General features: G+C 41.2%; 3 protein-coding genes and 1 pseudogene across 3 annotated transcripts; 3 read left to right on the forward strand and 1 right to left on the reverse strand.

Moving 5' to 3' along the window:
• Positions 1-266: 266 nt before the first annotated feature.
• On the forward strand, positions 267-4,732 carry LOC121993043 (formin-like protein 5). Its single transcript, XM_042547710.1, has 7 exons — positions 267-577; positions 674-932; positions 1,402-2,005; positions 2,086-2,746; positions 2,825-3,024; positions 3,304-3,539; positions 3,640-4,732. Exons 2-7 carry the CDS (start codon positions 777-779, stop codon positions 4,489-4,491), a joined length of 2,709 nt encoding a protein of 902 aa, XP_042403644.1. The 5' UTR covers positions 267-577; positions 674-776; the 3' UTR covers positions 4,492-4,732.
• On the reverse strand, positions 4,655-5,429 carry LOC121993053 (protein H2A.7-like). Its single transcript, XM_042547723.1, has 2 exons — positions 5,153-5,429; positions 4,655-5,017 (listed from the first exon to the last, which is right to left on the reverse strand). The coding sequence occupies exons 1-2, from the start codon at positions 5,339-5,341 to the stop codon at positions 4,805-4,807; spliced, it is 402 nt and encodes a 133-aa protein (XP_042403657.1). The 5' UTR covers positions 5,342-5,429; the 3' UTR covers positions 4,655-4,804.
• A 2,530-nt stretch (positions 5,430-7,959) lies between these two features.
• Positions 7,960-9,950, forward strand: LOC121993059 (transcription factor ILR3-like). Its single transcript, XM_042547727.1, has 5 exons — positions 7,960-8,261; positions 8,714-8,776; positions 8,850-8,927; positions 9,029-9,191; positions 9,422-9,950. The coding sequence occupies exons 1-5, from the start codon at positions 8,122-8,124 to the stop codon at positions 9,689-9,691; spliced, it is 714 nt and encodes a 237-aa protein (XP_042403661.1). The 5' UTR covers positions 7,960-8,121; the 3' UTR covers positions 9,692-9,950.
• A 1,144-nt stretch (positions 9,951-11,094) lies between these two features.
• On the forward strand, positions 11,095-11,203 carry LOC121993510 (annotated as a pseudogene).
• The last annotated feature ends 7,984 nt before the right edge of the window (positions 11,204-19,187 follow it).

A 19,187-nucleotide genomic window follows, 5' to 3' on the forward strand; every position in this document is an offset into this window, starting at 1 on the left:
CAGTACATTCATATAGTGGATTATATTTTTAAGGAGTTTCGGTTATATTTTTGTATTTAAATCAAATTTATTTTATTTTAATTATTTTTTAAAGTCGCCTATGGTAGGACTACCATTTATCGATTACCAAATCGGAGAAGTCCAAATTTAACGTTCCATTTTCTTAATTAAGCAAGTTCGTTAAGTCAACCCGGCTGTCTCAAACGGGTCAAATGGCAACCATAACTTACAGCCCGATCTCCAGCGTGACAGCTGGAGGATGCGGCTCCGCGATGTGGGCCGTGTTGGTAAAATAGGCGCATTGCAAGGAAAGCGTCGCCGGTGAGTTTGTAACGAATCGACCTTCAACGATCCGATCCCCTCCTTCGCGCGTTTCAACTCCGGAAGGTAAAAAAAGGAAAAATTCAAACGTCAATTTGAAAAAAAGTTCCCCAAATTTTCTCCGCCTTTTCCTCTACCTCCTCGTCGCCCTCGAGCACCAAACCCTAGGTTCCGTGGCGTTCTCCATCTCTCGTTCCGTTGCCACCGTTCCGACCAGGTCGCGATGGCATGAAGGCGGGAGCGGAAGGAAGCTTCGGTTTTTCTCTCTCGATTTTTTTTCCTGGTTTTTGGCGCGGAAAAAGCTTGTCTTCTGTCGTCGTGCTCATCGGGTTACATCGGGTGGAAATTGAAGGTATTTTCTGAGGCAAGAATTGTGCTTTGGTTGCTGGAGCTGATTTGATGCGGAGGTCGAGCTGCAGATGCAATGAAATCGATCAAGATTGATCCACGGGACGATGGGTGTGAAGAACTTTGCGATTCCTATCGTTTTTCTAGGTTTGGTCCTTGTTTTGCCGATGCACGGATCAGGTGGGAGGACAGGGCCGAGGAACTTGTGGCTGGAATCGGGAAGTTTTGAGCTGAAAGAATTTCCTCAGCTGAGCGAGTGCACGGTATGGGGTTCTTTACATTCTTCAATTTTTGTTCTACAATTGTGAATAGACTTGTTTAATTTCTTAACTCAAGTTTCAGGATTCATGAACTATCTTAAATTTATGGATTATTGTTAAAAGTATGCACATAAACCTAGCTGGGTAAAGAAACTAGCAAATTGCAGATATAAAAAATGGTGCATTATTTGTTTTTGCATTCGCTGCTCCCTCAATATGATGCCTAGAAGATGAATTTACTATCAAAATTCTTCTGGTCTGCTAATTTCTTTGTACCTTTTATCTAGACTGGAAGAAGAAACCTTTTTAAATCTTTATGTTCTGTGAAGATAAGAACTTGAGATAACTCTGAGCCCTTTCTTCTGACTTCCTGATGAACTAGTTACTATGTTCCTTTTGAATAATTTACCTTCCCATAAATTATCTTAAATATAAAGTCCAGGAAAGTTTCTTTGCTTTATCAATTATGCAGGTTAGAGTGTATGATCATGAAGTTGAGATGTCCCTGTTCCCAGAAATGAAGCATGCTGTTATTGTTTGTCTCATTAGGAAAGGATTTCACTTGCATCTTTCTAATGGTGATTATAGACGTAATGCAATGTGCACAGAGTGTCTAGAATTGGTAGTTAATTGGCATCATGTTCAGAGAAGATATTTAGCAACTCAATCTCCAAGTCCTGCACCTACCTTCTCCCTATCTGTTGATCGATCTGCTCCAGCTGCATCACCTACTCCTGAAGGTGAACCACAAACACCCAGTCCTGCTCTATCGCGATCTCCTGTTCAGCTACCTGTGAGTTCTACATCTGGCAGACATGGACCAACAGTTTCACAAATTACTGCACCAAAACCATCAAAACCTACACACCTCAAAAGTACTCCCAATAGTCCACCCTCACACGAGCAAGAGGACCCAACAAAACTAATTCTCGTTGCGGTAGTTCTTTCATCAATCGGGACATCTCTTCTTTTTCTATGTATATTCTGTTGTTACCGGAAATTTTGCAGACGGCGGGACTCAGCAAAAAGGAGAGATGATAAGCCCCTATTGCATCTAAGATTGAGCAATGCCTCTGGTATGAAATTGCTCGTCTTTCTTATGGGCATAATTCACCAGACTGCTATGTTTTGAGAGTTTTAAATCATGTGTTTCCAGGATCATCTTATACCTCATTGGGTCCTGTTGGTTCAAATAATCATACAGATAAGCCTGCAGGCCTGCAGCATAACAGTGGATTTAGCCAAAATTGTCATGACTTCACCGGAGATGTCAAGCCCGGAGGTGCAGCATCACCTGATATAGTGTCAAATGCTCCTTTTCTGGAGCTCAATGATGGCTCTGAACCCAAAATATTACTTCCTCTTCCTCCTGGTAGGTCACCTCTTCCTTCTGCTGCCCCTCCTACTCCACTTCCTGTTGTCCCAGGTCCTATGTCTGCCGATGTTCCTTCTCCTCCACCTGTTGTTGCTCCTTTGCCACCTGTTGTTCCTCCCCCTGCTCCTCCTCCTCCTCCTCCTCCTGTTAAGCCTCCTATTAAAAAAGCTGCACCTCCACCACCCCCTGCTCCACAACCACCATTACGAAACCAAAAACCTGGTGCCCAGGTGCCTCCACCTCCACCTAAGGTTGCTCTTCCTCCTCGTCAATTTCAAGGAAATTCAAGAACTAAGAAGCCATCAAATCTCACACCAAGTCCTCACGAAGCTGATGCTGACGACGATGGTCCTAAAACAAAGCTGAAGCCATTTTTTTGGGATAAAGTTCAAGCAAACTCTCGATCCAACGTCTGGTCTCACATTAAAGCAGGATCCTTCCAGTAAGTCTGTATTCTGATTGGGCACTGTGATCGTCTGTATAACAACTGGCCTTTTATGATAGTTTAATTTCATTACAGGTTTGATGAAGAGATGATTGAATCATTATTTGGCTACACCAATGCTGCTGATAAAAACAGTATTGAAAAAAAGAAAGAGTCCAAAGATGCTTCACCTCGGTTTATTCAACTTCTCGAACCAAAGAAATCACAGAATTTATCGATATCATTAAAAGCTCTGAGCGTCAAAAGCAATGAAGCTCGTGAAGCACTCATGGAAGGTGAGCTTGGATCGTGTGCTTGGTAGAAAAGAGCGTTAATAGTAAACTAGATCACACTAGCTCTTTTGGTTTCATTCAACCATATATAAGTCAATGGAGCTGCTTCTCTATTCAAATCTCCCTCTTTGTTTCCTTCCTACTCATGAATGTCGATTAGTTAGTTTTCCTTACTATACATGCATAAACTTTCAAACCACAAAAAACTCTTCCACAACTACTACTGGTACACTACTGAATGTTTTTTAATATTTGTCCCCTTGTTGATCTTCTTGCAACCAGGAAATGAACTTCCTACTGCTCTTCTTCAATCATTACTGAGAATGCAACCTACCACTGATGAAGAGCTGAAACTCCGACTGTATGCTGGTGATTTGTCCCTGCTAGCACCTGCAGAACAATTTCTCAAAGACTTGATTGATATTCCTTATGCCTATAAAAGGATGGATGCCTTGCTATTCATGTCCTCTCTGCACGAGGATGTCACAATCATAAAGGCAGCTTTTGCAACAATGGAGGCAAGTATTCGTATTCTTGATCCTGCTCTCTGCCTAGACGCTTCTTAGTACATTCATATTGTAAGACTGAATAGTGCAAATGAACCTTCTTTTGTTCTAGGCAGCTTGCACTCAACTCAGAAACAGTCGTCTCTTTCTAAAGCTTTTGGAAGCTGTTCTCAAAACCGGCAATCGCATGAATGTCGGCACATACCGTGGAGGTGCTCAGGCATTCAAGCTCGACACACTGTTGAAGTTGGCAGATGTTAAGGGTACCGATGGAAAAACCACTCTGTTGCACTTTGTTGTTAAACAGACTATTCGTTCTGAAGGAAGACGTTCTGCACGTTTAGCAAAAGAAAGCGGAAGCATGACTTCTCTGGACAATTACAGCTTCAACTCCAACGATTTGTCTGAAGTTATTCCAGGAGAAGCCGAAGATAACCTCCACGCCGAAGGCCTCAAGATAGTTTCTGGACTTGGCTGTGAGCTCGAGAATGTCAAGAAAGCAGCAGGAATTGACATCGATGCGTTCACCACAACGGTGGTTAATTTTGGCCGCAAGTTGATAGACACTAAAGAATTCCTGAACAAGGATATGAAAAGCTTGGACGAGGACAGTGGCTTCCACCTTTCCCTCAAATGCTTCGTGGAGCATGCTGAAGCTGCCATAACTTTCTTATTGCAAGAAGAGCGGAGGATAAGGACCTTGGTACAGAGCACCACAGATTATTTTCACGGGAGTGCCACGAAGGACGAAGGTGTACGGTTATTCATTACCGTCCGGGATTTCCTTGGCATGGTAGACAAGATCTGCAAGGAGGTGAAGGAATCGCCGAAGAGAGTCGCAAAGCCATCGAAAATTAGGGACGGCCCACCAGCAGCACCTGCTACTGAACCCCGACGACGATTATTTCCTGCGATCAGGGACCAGAGGGTTGAAAGTTCCAGTTCAGATGAAGAGGACGATTGATGAGTTCGAGTGATTGTTGGCTTGGCCTCAAGCAGCAGGAACAAATCTGCATCAAGAAAATGGGTTGGAGGAAGAACTGGCTAGGAAGCGGAAAGGAAGAGAGAAAATAAGACATGCGGCATGACAATTCTCAGATGTTCACTGGCAAATTGCTCGCGAAGTCTGATATTTTAAGGATGAACAAGCTTGATCTTAAACAATTCCGGATGATACAATGCTAATGGTACAAAAGTTGGGAAAACAAAAAAATAAAAAACAAATAATCATGAAAATTACAAGGCCATGAAACCCTAGACCAGAAGGTTTTCAGCTTTCAGTCTTCATCGCCAGCGGGCGCCTTGGAAGATCCAGCCTTTTTGGGAAGAAGGAGATTGTGGATGTTTGGCATCACGCCGCCGCTCGCGATGGTGACTTCTCCCAGCAGCTTAGAGAGCTCCTCGTCGTTCCTCACGGCTAGTTGAATGTGCCTCGGAACGATCCTAGATTTCTTGTTGTCTCTTGCAGCATTCCCAGCGAGCTCCAAAACCTAATCGCCGAGACGAAAATTATCAAACATCTTGCATTTTTTATTTTTTGAAAACAAAAGAAGGTAATTTCAACCAAACGTTAGGAAATATCGAGGCTTAATAAAGAAGAGGGGGAAAAAAAGGCATATGCACACCTCGGCGGCGAGGTACTCGAGGACTGCAGCTAGGTAGACGGGGGCGCCGGCTCCAACGCGCTCGGCGTATTTGCCGGCCTTGAGGAATCGGGCGATCCTGCCAACGGGGAACTGGAGTCCGGCCTTGCTGCTCCTGGACGTGGACTTCTTCGCCGCAGCGGAGCCAATTGCCTTCCCTCTTCCAGCCATAGCGACGGCGGCGTAGCCAGGCCCTGGATTCGTCGAGCTAATCTGGTGAACGAGGGAACCGGATTTGGTAATCCTGAGGCAATACTTTCGATTTAATTTTTATTTTGGCTTCGCTTAGTATTTATAGGCTAGCGGAACCGACGGAATCAACCAATGATGGACTAGCACACGGATTCTTATATTTACCGTTAGATCGTAACAGTCTGAACGGTCAAATCCTGCCTGTTAATCTACGGAAGGATTGATTGTTTAAAGATACACGTATCGGACGGTAGGACCGTAAAGAAGTTGAGCTGAATCTAATTAAATTTTAGAGCGTTTAAATTTATTTGATAATGTAATTAAGTCGAGTCAAGCTCGAGTTTAAATAAATTAAAATTTTAAAATAATTATTTAAGTTTGACTTAGTTTAATTTTTATTATATTAAATTTATTTGAAGTTTAACTTGAGTTTGACTCGTTTAGATGTTATCGAACTCTCAATTCAAGATTAACTTGAGCTTACCTTGGATTTAGTTTAAGTTTAGTTCGTTTAGATATTATCAAATTTTCAATTTAAGTTTTTTTTATTATTTAAATTTTTAATTGTCTAATTGATCATTGAGTTTGATAATTTAAATTTATTTATTATTTATTTAATATATTAAAAAATATTTTATTAATAAATTAGATTTGTGAATATTATTCATGAATGTTATTCACAAACATTATTCACAAATATTGTTCACAGACATTGTTCATGAATATTATTATGAACGTTAATAAATTAAACATATATGTGTTTAAACATGTTTGCTTAACTTAACGAACTGTTCACACTTATTTATTTAAGAGAAATGATATTCATCTAGAATTTTCATCTAGAAAATTCATCTAGATAGACACATAAATGATGGGCCCACAAAAAGTGAAATGGTGGGGTCCATCTTTTATGTGTCTATCTAGATGAATTTTCTAGATGGAAATTCTAGATGAGTATCATAGCTCTTTATTTAATTAATCTTGTATCTATTGAATGAATATAAATAAACTCTTATCAAATTAAATATCAAATTTATTTATGAATATTTAACTCATTTACAATCCTATTGGATGACAATATGAATTTATCATACTGGTATATTTGACCTATTGTGTCCCTTTTATGTCAAATGTATAAAGCCAACAAACAAAAGCATATCTTACCAAATTTATTTAAACTTATTAAAGTGTATTTTTTAAAAAATGAGACTTGAAGTTTTAAATTTTATATTTTAAAATATTAAAAATAACTCATTTTAAAATCAGAATAATATATTATCTTATATGTTTAAATAATTAGCTAAAGGGTAGATTAGGCTGAGTTGGTAACTGTCTATTAAGTTAATAGGTAAGTTCAATCCTATTTGAATCCGCAATGTATACATCAAATATCCATTTATATATATATTTTTTAAAAAATAGATATTTGATGTACACATGGCACCGGGATTAAAGAGTGTGTGTACGAGTAGAATCCAACTTACCATGAGTCAGGATTAATTCGCCGGCGCCCCATTCAGAATGTGCCACGTGTGCACGACCTTTAAAAAATGTTTTCTAAAAAGTGCACACGTGGCATCCTCTGAATGGGCAGATCGAATTAACGGTGAGTTAGATTAACCCGATGACATGTTATTTTGACACGTCAGCAAGACAGGTACAGGTCAGCAACTTAACGAATGAATTTAACCCATTTAAAAATTTGCATGCACTCCCTAATGATAAACACAACTTTACATGTGGTTCTCATCCATGAAAACTTTCTTTTCACTCCCCAGTCAAACATATTTATCTAATTACCCATGATATTTTTAGGTACAAAAAGTCTAAAAATCAGTATAAATTCTCTTAAATTCAGTATATTAAATTAGAATCTAGTATATTTTCTATTAAATTGAGTACGATTCTTTTTTCACCTCAAAATATACTCGATTTTAGTTTAATGTGCTGAATTTAATAGAAAATATAGTCGATTTTTAATATAAAGTACTGATTTTAAGAAGAATTATACTCATTTTCGGACTTTTTGTACTCAATTTTTGACTTTTTGTACCTAAAAAATATGGGTTAATTTCAATAGAAAATATACTCGATCCTAGTATAGAGTATTGGATTATAGTGTAAAGTGTTGAATTTAATAGGAATTATACTTATTTTTAAACTTTTTATACCTAAAAAATAAGAGGGATAATTTTGATAGAAAATATACTCGATTTTTAATATAAAGTACTAACTTTAAGAAGAATTATACTCGTTTTCAGACTTTTTGTACTTAATTTTGGACTTTTTGTACCTAAAAAAATCTGAGGGACAATTTAGGTATCAATATTTGCATAAGGGAGTTGAAACAAGTAATACTTTGCATGTAGGGAGTGGAAACAAAGTTTTTTAGGCATGGAGATTACATGCAAAGTTATGATTATCATTGGAGATTTTTCTCAAATTTACCATTTTATTAATGGTTTTTTAATCTTTTTTTAATTTAAGCCAGGTAATTCTGGGGTGGGACCAGAATCTCATTGGATAGGCTTCCACCTATACAATCACGCCACGTCAGCCTCGCTCATCAAAACGCGAACCCTAAAAAAATCCCGAATCTATTTTTCTTCCTTTTTTCTCGCCGACACAACCTCAAGACGACGAAGAGGGGGCTGCTAGATCGACGAAAGGAAAGGAGGCATCTTTCCCCCCTGCGGCGCAGGCGCGTTGTTGTCGGAACCCTTCAGCAGAAATCTGGGTGTCGGGAGCCGACTACGCGGATGGGCTCCTCCGATAACGCTAATTGGTTCCTCAATTGCCCGTTCATCGACGACATCCCCGACGCCGGCGCCGATTTTGCCGCCGACAATGGTGGGTTTTATTGGGATAGTCGGGGCCTCGAACCTGTTTCCAATACCAGGTACTGAAATATTCGTTCTCTTGGTAAAACGAACAGGAGCTTTGCTACTTCTCTTCCAAAAATCAAACCCTTTTTTTTTTTGTTTATTGCTTGCACAAACGGGTTTATTTTATTTTTTAAATATCAAATTTCTGCTTGATTCTGTCACCAACAAACCTGATCTATTTGTGCATGATTTTATGATTGTGGTCATCCGTGCTTGTTCTCTGTATTTTAGGAGCAAATGGAAGATCAGACATTGTTGCCCGCTAGACTTTTCTTCTTCTTCTTTGTCTTCTGCCGCTTGTCCAAATAGGAAAACCTGTCTAATTTATTTATTTATTTTGAAACGAGTAGAAACAATAGGCCAGGCCTCTCAATTTTTTCCTTTTACTGATAATTTCGTCTCATCTTGATACCTACATTAAATCATACTGATTATAGATTTAATAATCAATATTTGTCTTTTACAGTGTGGATATTGATAGGTCCTTTCTAAATTTTGGTGGTTTTAAAGACCCTGGCTCCGCAAAGCGGTTAGATCTTCATCCTCAGTTTACAGATCAACTTTTAGGGTTTTGTAATTGCTAAGCATTTTATGTGTTGCAGTGCGAGATCAGAGTCTTCTAGTAAACCTTCTTCCAAGGCCTGTAGGGAGAAGATGAGAAGGGAAAAGTTAAATGATAGGTTAGTTTTGTCATCGATTCATGATTGTTTTTTCTTTTTTATCTGGATTTGTGGTCCTTTTCAGACATGCCTCCAGATTTTGATCTATTTCTCAATTTAAGGTTCTTGGAATTAAGCTCAGTTCTTGACTGTGGGAATCCACCGAAAACAGACAAAGCTGCTATTTTAAGTGATGCTGCTCAGCTAGTGACTCAACTACGCAATGAAGCACAAAAGTTGAAGGATTCAAATGAAGGCCTCCTGGAAAAGATAAAAGAATTGAAGGTTTGTTCTCTGTGTGTTACTAATCTCTATTTGTCGATGCGCAAATAATTCTACTTGTTTAATTCCATTTCATGGTTCAAAATTTAGTTGTGGTACATGAAGACATTCCTTGAGATTTCCTTTTCATTTGTACAATTCATTTTCGAAGATTGTTTTTGTTTTCCTTTTCCTTTTTTATTTTCATGATACTTTTGGTTCCGCATCACATTCGATATGCTTATGAAAAGCAGGATGAGAAGAATGAGCTTCGGGACGAGAAGCAGACGCTGAAAGCAGAGAAGGAAGGTCTTGAGCAGCAAATAAAGCTTTTGAATGCAATACCAAGCTATGTGCCTCAACCACCTCTAATGCCGAGTCCCTATGCAGCCCAAGGACTAGCACCAGGGCACAAACTCATGGTCCCTTTCGTCGGTTTCTCCGGCTTCCCAATGTGGCAATACATGCCGCCTTCCGATGTCGATACATCACAGGATGCTGATAACTGCCCTCCTGTTGCTTAACCAATAATATGGGTGTCAATCTCAAGAACAATTGCTGAAGCCTCTTCGACATTGGGCTGACAAGGTTAGTTGTCATCCCTCCATTTGCTTCATCTGTAGGCTTTTTGCCAGAGTACAGTTGTAGGTTTGATGAAACTGCTGTTTGAGTTATGTAAGCTTTCTTTAGCTTTGGTTAAGTGGTCACAAAGGTTCTAATCTGAGAAATTCTGACAGTAATTTCTACCATATTTATGTGGAAAATCCTTGGTTTTCACTTTAATCTTGGTAGATATTTCTAAGATGTTTTACAGTATTTGAAGCCAAGGTGAACTACATAATTACAAGCAAAGAAGACAAACTATCGATTTTCAAACATGAGATTCATCTATTCTAACCTTCTCGCGAGTGTTCGGGAATCCATCTTCTAAATATTCGCTCTTTCACAATGAATTTCTCCAAGCAACTTGTCGTAGTCTTATTGCTATTGCAACTGCTCATAATGTAGAGAACTAACAATGTCTCGGCGACCTAGCCACTTAGTCAATCAATGTTTGAATTGCTATCTTTCTTGGGTATAACAAACACCGCATATTCAGCATGGACAAGTGCAGGATGATGCCTGTAAGTCACGAAGTTTACAAGATAATTAGTTCCCAAGCGAACCACCCAATTTTTGGATCTTAAATAAGAATATGCCTTGTAGAACTCAGGGAACCCTTTCCTTTCAGAAGTGAAATTTTACCATAAATCTAATTCTTCCGTAGGAGATTCATCCTTTCTCACAATCTTGATGCATTTTAGAGCATGATACATAGAAAGACTCTTCTGGATTGAGTTGAAAATGTTGTCTGTCATCTTGAGAGGTGAATATTTGCCAAATGTGGCCTGCTAAGCAACTCGCCTACCTCTAATTTTTCTTTCAGATAAACAATGGAGCTGGATAAAGTAGTATTACTCTTTGATTGCTTTAAAGAAGTTTGCAATTGAAGAAGTATTTTTGACATGGGATTTGTCTGCAAAACCTTTCCTCTTCCATCTTGGTCTACTTTGGCTTCATTATCTACTATGCGAAGACAGATTTGTAAAGGTAAAAATGAAGAATAAATCATAACTGTAATGGGAGAAAAAAAAAGGACATCTTGTTTGAATAAGAATGAACAAATCCAAGTTATGGTAATTGGCAAGACATATAGATCCCGTTTATCTTTCTATCCGACTCTTTACTTACTAATTTTGGTGAAATTCAAAATGAAATTATATTAATGTCCTTTTTTTATTTTCACAGTGAAAATAATTTTAAAATTTATTGGTATTTTTTATTTTTATATAAAAAATATATACTATTATGATTCTCTTTAGTCCCACATATTATAATTGACAAGCGAAGAAGTTATAAATACCTTGAGTTAGCGACGCTAGAAAGCATACATTTCTCGGTCTTTTGGTTAAGATCAAGTGTAGTATCTATTCTTATTAGTTTAATATCTGATTAAAAAATTAAATTAAATTTTTATAAGGAAGAGTCGTCCTTTCATTGCATTATTACATGAGTCTGATGCATTATTACTAAGTCTAATTAAGGATCTGAGATGTTAATTTATGTGTCTTAATGCATTATATTATACATATATAACACGTGTGCGCGATGACCAGTATCAATAGAACATGAATTTTATTATTCCTATACTTAAGTTTGATAAATGTAAAATACATTTGATTCACTTGTTTTTCTATCAATCAGACTGAGATTTGATTCTATTTTCCCTCCTTCCATGCCAAATTAAAAACAACAAAGTGGAACCCAATTTTCTCAATGATATGTATTATTTTTTTAATCCAAATACAATTGTTGTAGCATATCTTCTTCTGTAATCCTAACAATAGGCATTATTGCCCTAAGGCATCAGCAGTGGATTAAGTAGAGTGACAAAAAGAAGATAGATAACAGGCACTACTAAAGCATTTTGATCTATGCATACGAGGATGACCCATTCATGGCACGTTAAGAATAAAATCACAATATCAAGTCACACTGTAGAACACCAGGTTCGATATAAGCAGATTCAAATACACTTTAATTGTATGAAAATATTCGTTTCATTAAAATATCAAGTATTAGTGAATTTTAACTCAACATGACTTTCAGAATAAGAATGAATTTAACAAGTATTAGTGTAAATTTCTCAAAGAAAAAAAATCTCTTTATAGTATGATTTCCGTATCATTTAGATGGTGATTGATATATTCGAACAGTTGTTTGTCCTACTAAATTTGTAAATTGTTGTCACTCATTGATCTTGAGTGCAAGTAATGATGAATAAGTCAAGTAATCTTAACCTACAGATAAAGCGTAGATGATGCGGCGATAAGGAAGAGCCTATCTGACACGAGTTAATTGTCACATGATAGATCAAAGTTAACGTGGTCAACGGCAGAGCTTAAGAAAGGCTCGATAACGTCCGAACGGGAAGCGGTTCATCGACCGATCGGAAGGATCATTGTCCGGTCGACCATATGAGTGAACCGGTGGATGGTCAATTAAGGCGGCAAGAGAGCAAGTTGAGTGGGCCAGAAGCCCGAGCTGAGCGGGCCACCTGTCTGGTTCGAGGCATGTCGTTGGCATTATACACCCAATAAACCGGTGCAATAATATAAGAAGAAAAAATAGATAATTAATAGGGGAAGGAGAAGACAAAAGAGAACACTCCATCTATCATTAAATAAGAAGTAGCCAAGACCAAGATGTCTTCCGTCGGTAATTAATATCATTAAATCAGGGAAGATGGAGGGTCACCGAGAAATGTATAAAAGAGTATGCAAGGTATGAAGAAAGGCAAGCAGATCTCTACCCCTAATACTTTCACTCTTTTCTTCTACTGTTTCTGACTTGAGCGCCGGAGGGCCAACGACAGGGACCCCTTCCCTGATTTTGATTTTTGTTTTACAGAAAAGAGCGAGGTCTTCATCCCATCAGCGGAACTGCCACCTCCCCGACTTTCCATCTTCGCGCTTTCGGATATGATCATTTTGGCGCCTTCTGTGGGAATGTAGCCTGCATCCGAACAAGAAGATGGAAGACGTTGGACGATTCACAACGGTAATGCTAGCGCAAGAGGAGCTCGACGCGCTGATACAAGCCTGGGCAGCAAAGATAGTAGAGCAACAACAATAAGAATTGACCGATCGTTAAGTGCAGGAACCTACAGCCTCAATAATAGGGCGGCAGGCTGAACAACACTCCGCTCGGGAACTGAACAAGATGCCGATCGACACCTATAGGGAAACCCCTAATGCGTAGGCCCTGTTATGGACTCCAACATAGAGGGGTCGCGCGGATAAAGATCAGGGATCATCCTCTGACGAGGCGCCCGTTCGAAATACAAGAAAAGGAAACCCAGGGAGGATGAGTCGCCCGAACGGGTCAATCAACAGATTTCAGGGGGGATTCTAAATGACCCTCTGCCGAAGTATTATACCCTATTGATGATTGGGGAATATAACGGGGCGACCGCCCCTGATGACCACCTGACCAAGTTTGACAACGCGACCACACTGCACCAATACACGGACGAGGTAAAATGCCGAGTCTTCCTTACCACGTTATCTGGATCGACACAACGTTGGTTCAAACATTTGCCGAGCGGCTCGATCCATAGCTTCAAATACTTTCGAGCGGCCTTCCTGCATCACTTTGCTAGCAGTTACTGCCACCAGAAGACGAGCGTAAATCTATTCTCACTAAAGCAAGGGCCCCGAGAGGCCCTAAAGGGCATATATCCAACGCTTCAATCAAGTGGCGATGGACATCCCAGCGGTTTCCTCGGATGTATTGGTAAACACTTTCACTCAGGGGCTCATTGAAGGAGAATTCTTCTGGTCACTAATCCGGAAGGCGCCAAAGGACTTTGGCCATCTACAGAAAAGGGCCAATGAATACATTAATGTAGAAGAAGCCCAAGCAGCCAGGAAAAAAGAGGCACTCGTCGAACCAGTGGTGTCATCCGAGTAGCGTCAACCGAGTAACCATCAGCCTCCTAAAGGACCCTGATCGGGAGGAACTCAATCACAACACGAGTCTAGGACACATGTCGTGCAGCACGTTGGGGTCGGACGTTCAAAAGTCTCCAGGGGCAAAATGTGGACACCGATGTTTTGCACCTTCCATCAGTCGATGACTCATAATACCCGAGGCTACTACCTGGCTAACAGACTGACCCCAAGAAGGTAGTATCGTCAGTTACCGTCACCAGATCGGAGATATAGGCGCCAATCATTTCGGCGAAGGAAGGCGAAAGGATAGAGGTCGAACCACTCCGCAATCAATCTCAACAACGAAACAATCCAAGTCCTGTTTGGGGGCAGGTCGAACGGAGACGACCGTCAGCTTAAGAGGAAGAAAATAGGAGCAACGCCGCTCGAGGTGAGATAGGAATGATTGTCGGGGGGCCGACCGACGGTGATTCCAATCGAGCAAGAAAGTTGCACGCTCGGCAGCTTGAAATTCACGCGGTCGACTGCAACAAGGAGAAGGCCGAAGGACCTGAGATCAGTTTCAGCCCGAAGGATTTGGAGGGGGTAGAGATCCCCCATAACGACACCCTGATTATCCGAGCGGTAATAGCTAATTATGTTATTCACCATACTTTTGTGGACACAGGAAGCTCGGTGAACATTATATTCAAGAAGGCATTCGATCAGGTGCAAATCGACCGAGAAGATTTACTGCCCATGACGACTCTACTCTACGGGTTCACCGGAAATGAAGTATTGCCAATCGACCAGCAAAGTTTGCCAATCTTGCTCGGGAATGAGCCGCTGAAGAGGACACAGACGACTAATTTCATCATGGTGGATACGCCGTCAACTTACAACGTCATTCTGGACTGCCCGACGCTAAATGTGTTCCGAACAGTGGTATCTACTTTCTGCTAGAAGATCAAGTTCCTAGTAGGGGACGAGGTGGGCAAGGTCAGAGGCGATCAATTGGTCGCTCGGCGTTGCTACATCGAGATGGTTAGAACGGAACCACGAGCTGCCCGGAAGATACCGCACTTAAAGGTGAGCGCTATCAGGGAGAAGCCTCTTGCTCTGGTCTACAATGAGAAGGAGGAGGTCCAGATTCATTCAAATCGATCGGAGGCGACAACCTTTATCACTGCCGATCTAGAGAGCAAGAAAAAAGTAGAGTTGGTCGTCTGCCTCAGGCGAAACTATGACGTGTTCGCCTGTTCGATGCACGAATTGTCTCGTATTTCTCCGAGCGTGGCTCAGCACGAGCTACATGTCCGACCGGAGTCTCGAACGGTTAAATAAAAAAAGAGAGACTTCAGCCCGGAGCAGAATTTGATCATCCGGGCGGAGATAGAAAAATTACTGGAGGCCGGCCATATACAGGAAATCCAATTCCCGAGTTGGCTCACTAATGTGGTATTAGTCTCCAAGCTAGGCAATAAATGACAGGTCTGCATCGACTTCTGTGACTTAAATAAGGCATGCCCGAAGGACTTCTATTCGTTGCCTCGGATAGACCAAATGGTGGACTCCACAGCGGGTTACGAATTAATATGCATGCTCGATGCATACCAAGGCTACCACCAAGTGCTGCTCGCTTGAGAAGATCAAGAAAAGTCAGTTTCATCACGGCTGACGGAACCTATTGTTACAACGTCATGCCGTTCGAACTGAAGAACGCAAGAGCAACCTACCAAAGGTTGATGAATAAAGTGTTCCGTAGGTAGATCGATCGAAACATGGTAGTCTATGTCGATGACATACTAATAAAATCCCTCCAAGCGGCCGACCTCTGTGCAGACGTCGAGGAGACATGCCAAACTTTGAGAACCTATGGAATAAAGCTAAATCCCAGCAAGTGCTTGTTCAACGCGAGGAGCGATTGTTTTCTCCGGTATATCGTTACCGAGCGGGGGATCAAGGCAAATCTGAGTAAAGTAAAAGCCCTGCAAGACACACCTCCACCTCGCAATTTGAAGAAGGCCCAACGGCTGACCGGACGGATCACCGCGCTTTCAAGGTTCATCTCTAAGACATCCGATCGGAGTCTGCCATTCTTCGAAGTACTGCGCCGAGCTACAAGATTCCAATGGGACGCAGAATGCGATCGGGCTTTGGAAGAACTCAAGGAGTATCTTAATTCCTTGCCTATACTAGCTAAGCCAAACGCCGGAGAGCCTCTTTTGATCTATTTGTCATCCACCGAGCATGTGGTCGGATCGGCATTGGTCAAGCAGAACGGTCATGAACAGCAGCCTGTGTATTTTTTTTAAGCCATATATTGAAAGATGCTGAATCTCGCTACACTGGTCTAGAAAAGTTAGCTTATGCTCTGGTGCTTGCCGCTCGGAGACTTCGTCCATACTTTCTTGCTCACTCGATCATTGTCATGACCAAAAGTACCCTAGGAAAAGTCCTCCTTAACTCAGAAATGTCCGGGCGGTTAATCAATGGACAATCAAACTAAGCAAGTTTGATATCCAATATCAACCCCGAACGGTGATCAAAGCTCAGGCCTTGGCTGATTTTGTACAGAGGTCCGGAACACCAAGATGACAACAACTTGGAGAATATATGTCGATGGTTCGTTCACTCGACAAGGAAGGAAACAAATATTGCATATGAATTTTGAGAAGGGATCGTGTGCTTGGTAGAAAAAAGAGTTTGGAGTGATTTTATATTACTACCTCATATGATTGCATATGGATGTATTATTTGGAGTGATTTTCTATGATGGTATGGATTTAGATATCTTATTCTGAAAATTTAGATTTAAATACTTTATTATAGATATTTGGATAGTTTGTATCATGGTATGGAATTTAATTTAGTTTGTATGATTGTGTTTGTGATTAGTTTATATGAATTGCGTTGATTGTATAATTATATTGTGATTGTATGAATTGCATGAATTGTATTTGTGTGTATGGATTGTATGATTGCCATCGTCTGTGATGGTTTATATATATATATTGATCCGGTTGTAAGAACAGGGGACCTCCGTCCGGTGGAGTCAACGCCACGTGGAAGTCAAAATGGCAGGTGGCCGGCCGGAGAGGGGTGGGCCGACCGGCCGGGCGGCCGGCCGGTGTCTAGGTGATGGTTAAAGGCGCCCTGTCAAAAGTCAGAGTTCCGGCGCTCAGTTGACAAAAACGCAGGGCCGAGCGGACGGCACGCTCGGCCAAAGACATAAGGTAGCATACTGCTAATACTCTCCACAAAGCACGTGATTGAGAATCTCCCTAAGTAAACCACCGTACACGTCCGGCCGGATGTCGCGGAAGCTGGCCGGACGGACGCCCTCCAGGGAGTAAGGAGAAAAGGACAACATCTTCTGATAGCTGTCATGCTCTAGGACTAGGCCGTACTCCAAACCTTATGACAAGGGGTTCCGCTGTCCCATCGAAGACGTACTTGGGCTGTAGCAGTATGGGGTCAGGTAAGCTCGCTGACAGGTCCTTACTGAGGTATGGGCTGAGGACACGTGTACACCTCGGTACGTGTGCACTCGTTTCTCCACAGCCCTATATAAAGGCATTCACATTTCACCGGAGGTACGCGTTCTAATACTTTGGGAGCCACTTCTTCACTGTTAGCTTGCCTGACTTGAGCGTCGGAGGGTCGCCGCCGGGAACCCCTTCCCGGCCAGACTTCTTTGCAGGATCACCGAAGGTTCGCACCAGCATTCGAAGACCCACGTCAACAACCGGAGAGCGCCACGTGCCCAGCGTCCGTTGATTCAGCTTTCGGACAGGATCATATATATATATATATATACCGCTTGCATATGGGCCAAAATAGCCTCTTGATTTGGGTCTTGTTCGACCCTCCTCTACTGATTAGCGACCCACCTCTGCTCATCAACATCCCTCCTCTACTCCTGAGTGATCATTCTGTAGGATCGAGACGTGTTAGAGAGGAGGGGGGGGGGGGTTGAATAGCAGTTGTGGTTATTTCTCCTTCGTTTAAAAACTTCGAAGTAAAATGCAGTTGAAAATAAGTCGAAGAAAAGAGAAAAGCAATGCTAACACATTTTGTTTACTTGGTTCGGACCTGTGACGACTCCTACTCCAAGGTCTGCGATCGTTGATCATTTACGTTGGACAATCACTATAGTATCAGAAATTCTTTACAAATAAGAGTATAACAGATTTGTAATTTAAGTACTACAATTGGAAGTTATACTAACAACTTTAAGGATCTGGAGGGTTGTGCTCTTGGTTGTCGAAGTTGCAGGATTGTCGTTAGAGCAACACATAGGAGAAAGATTGAGAAGAATAGAGTGTGAATATCTCTTCCTGAAGCTACTGGTTGAACTCCATTTTATAGCCGAGCTAGACCTGATCTAGATCCATTGATCTTGGGATAAGTCTTTGACTCGACGATGATAGGTCGACTGACCCTCCCTGATCAATCGACCGAACCTTCTGCATCTGCCCAGCTTCCCATCCATATACTGCCACTTCAGATAAAACCTTCGTTCGGTCGACCGATTCCGTCATTCGATCGACTGATCTTGCAATCCTCGCTAGCTTATCTAGTCTGATCAAGTTGTTGCTTATCCATTGTTCAATTGACTAAACTCGAGGTTTGGTTGACTGATCCCTTGGTTGAACCCAATCAAGTCATTGCTTATCTATCATTTGGTTAACTGAACCCGAGGTTCAGTCGACTAATCCTTGGTCGAAACTTAGCCGCAAACTGATTTGGTCTCTGGGATTCGGTCGACCGATCTGGACGTTCGGTCAACCAAATAGGGCAAAACCTGAATCTGTAAAATTATTAGTTTCCTACAAAATAGAGTTAGAATAATACACAAATAACATGTAAAGATAAGTTTTGACAACCTTCAGACTGTTCGGTCCTGACGTTGAGTTTCGCTGAAACTCTAGGTCGGACCGATGCCTACTGTTCCCTCTTTGAGGAATTCATCCTCACTTACTCCTCTCAGAAGAGTTTACCTTTTGCCAAACCGGTCCTCCAGACCGTCTGGACTTTTGTCAGCATCCGAGACTTTAGGACTTTTTCGCTGGAAGTCCGATCCCCGACCAGTCAGTCTATCACCTGGTGTCCGTGACCCCCAGGATTTTCACCTAGCATCCTTGATCTACTAAAACTTTGCTCAATCCCCTGGACCAGGACTTCATTGCTTAACCGCATCTAGGGCTTTCCATAACCTAGGGTTACCACCCCGTAGGACCTAAGGTTATCTCCCTCTAGGGTTTTTAACTTGCCTAGAATCGACTAGGACTTTTACTTAAGAACACTTATGACTTTCTTGCAAGCTCAGTTGCACTTGTTATATCACAAGACATCTTAACTTTTGAACCCTTTTCCATAATCAAAACTCAAGTTTGATCATCTGGTGCTCCCTGCATCAATAATCTCCCCCTTTTTTATCATGACAACTTGATTCAAAAGTTAAGTAAAATATATAGCAACATATAGCAAAAGTGCAATTAGCTCCCCCTTAATCCCTTAACTTTATTTCCCCCTTAACTTTTGA

Source organism: Zingiber officinale, chromosome 6B, assembly GCF_018446385.1.
Source record: "Zingiber officinale cultivar Zhangliang chromosome 6B, Zo_v1.1, whole genome shotgun sequence".
Classification (NCBI taxonomy): Eukaryota; Viridiplantae; Streptophyta; class Magnoliopsida; order Zingiberales; family Zingiberaceae; genus Zingiber; species Zingiber officinale.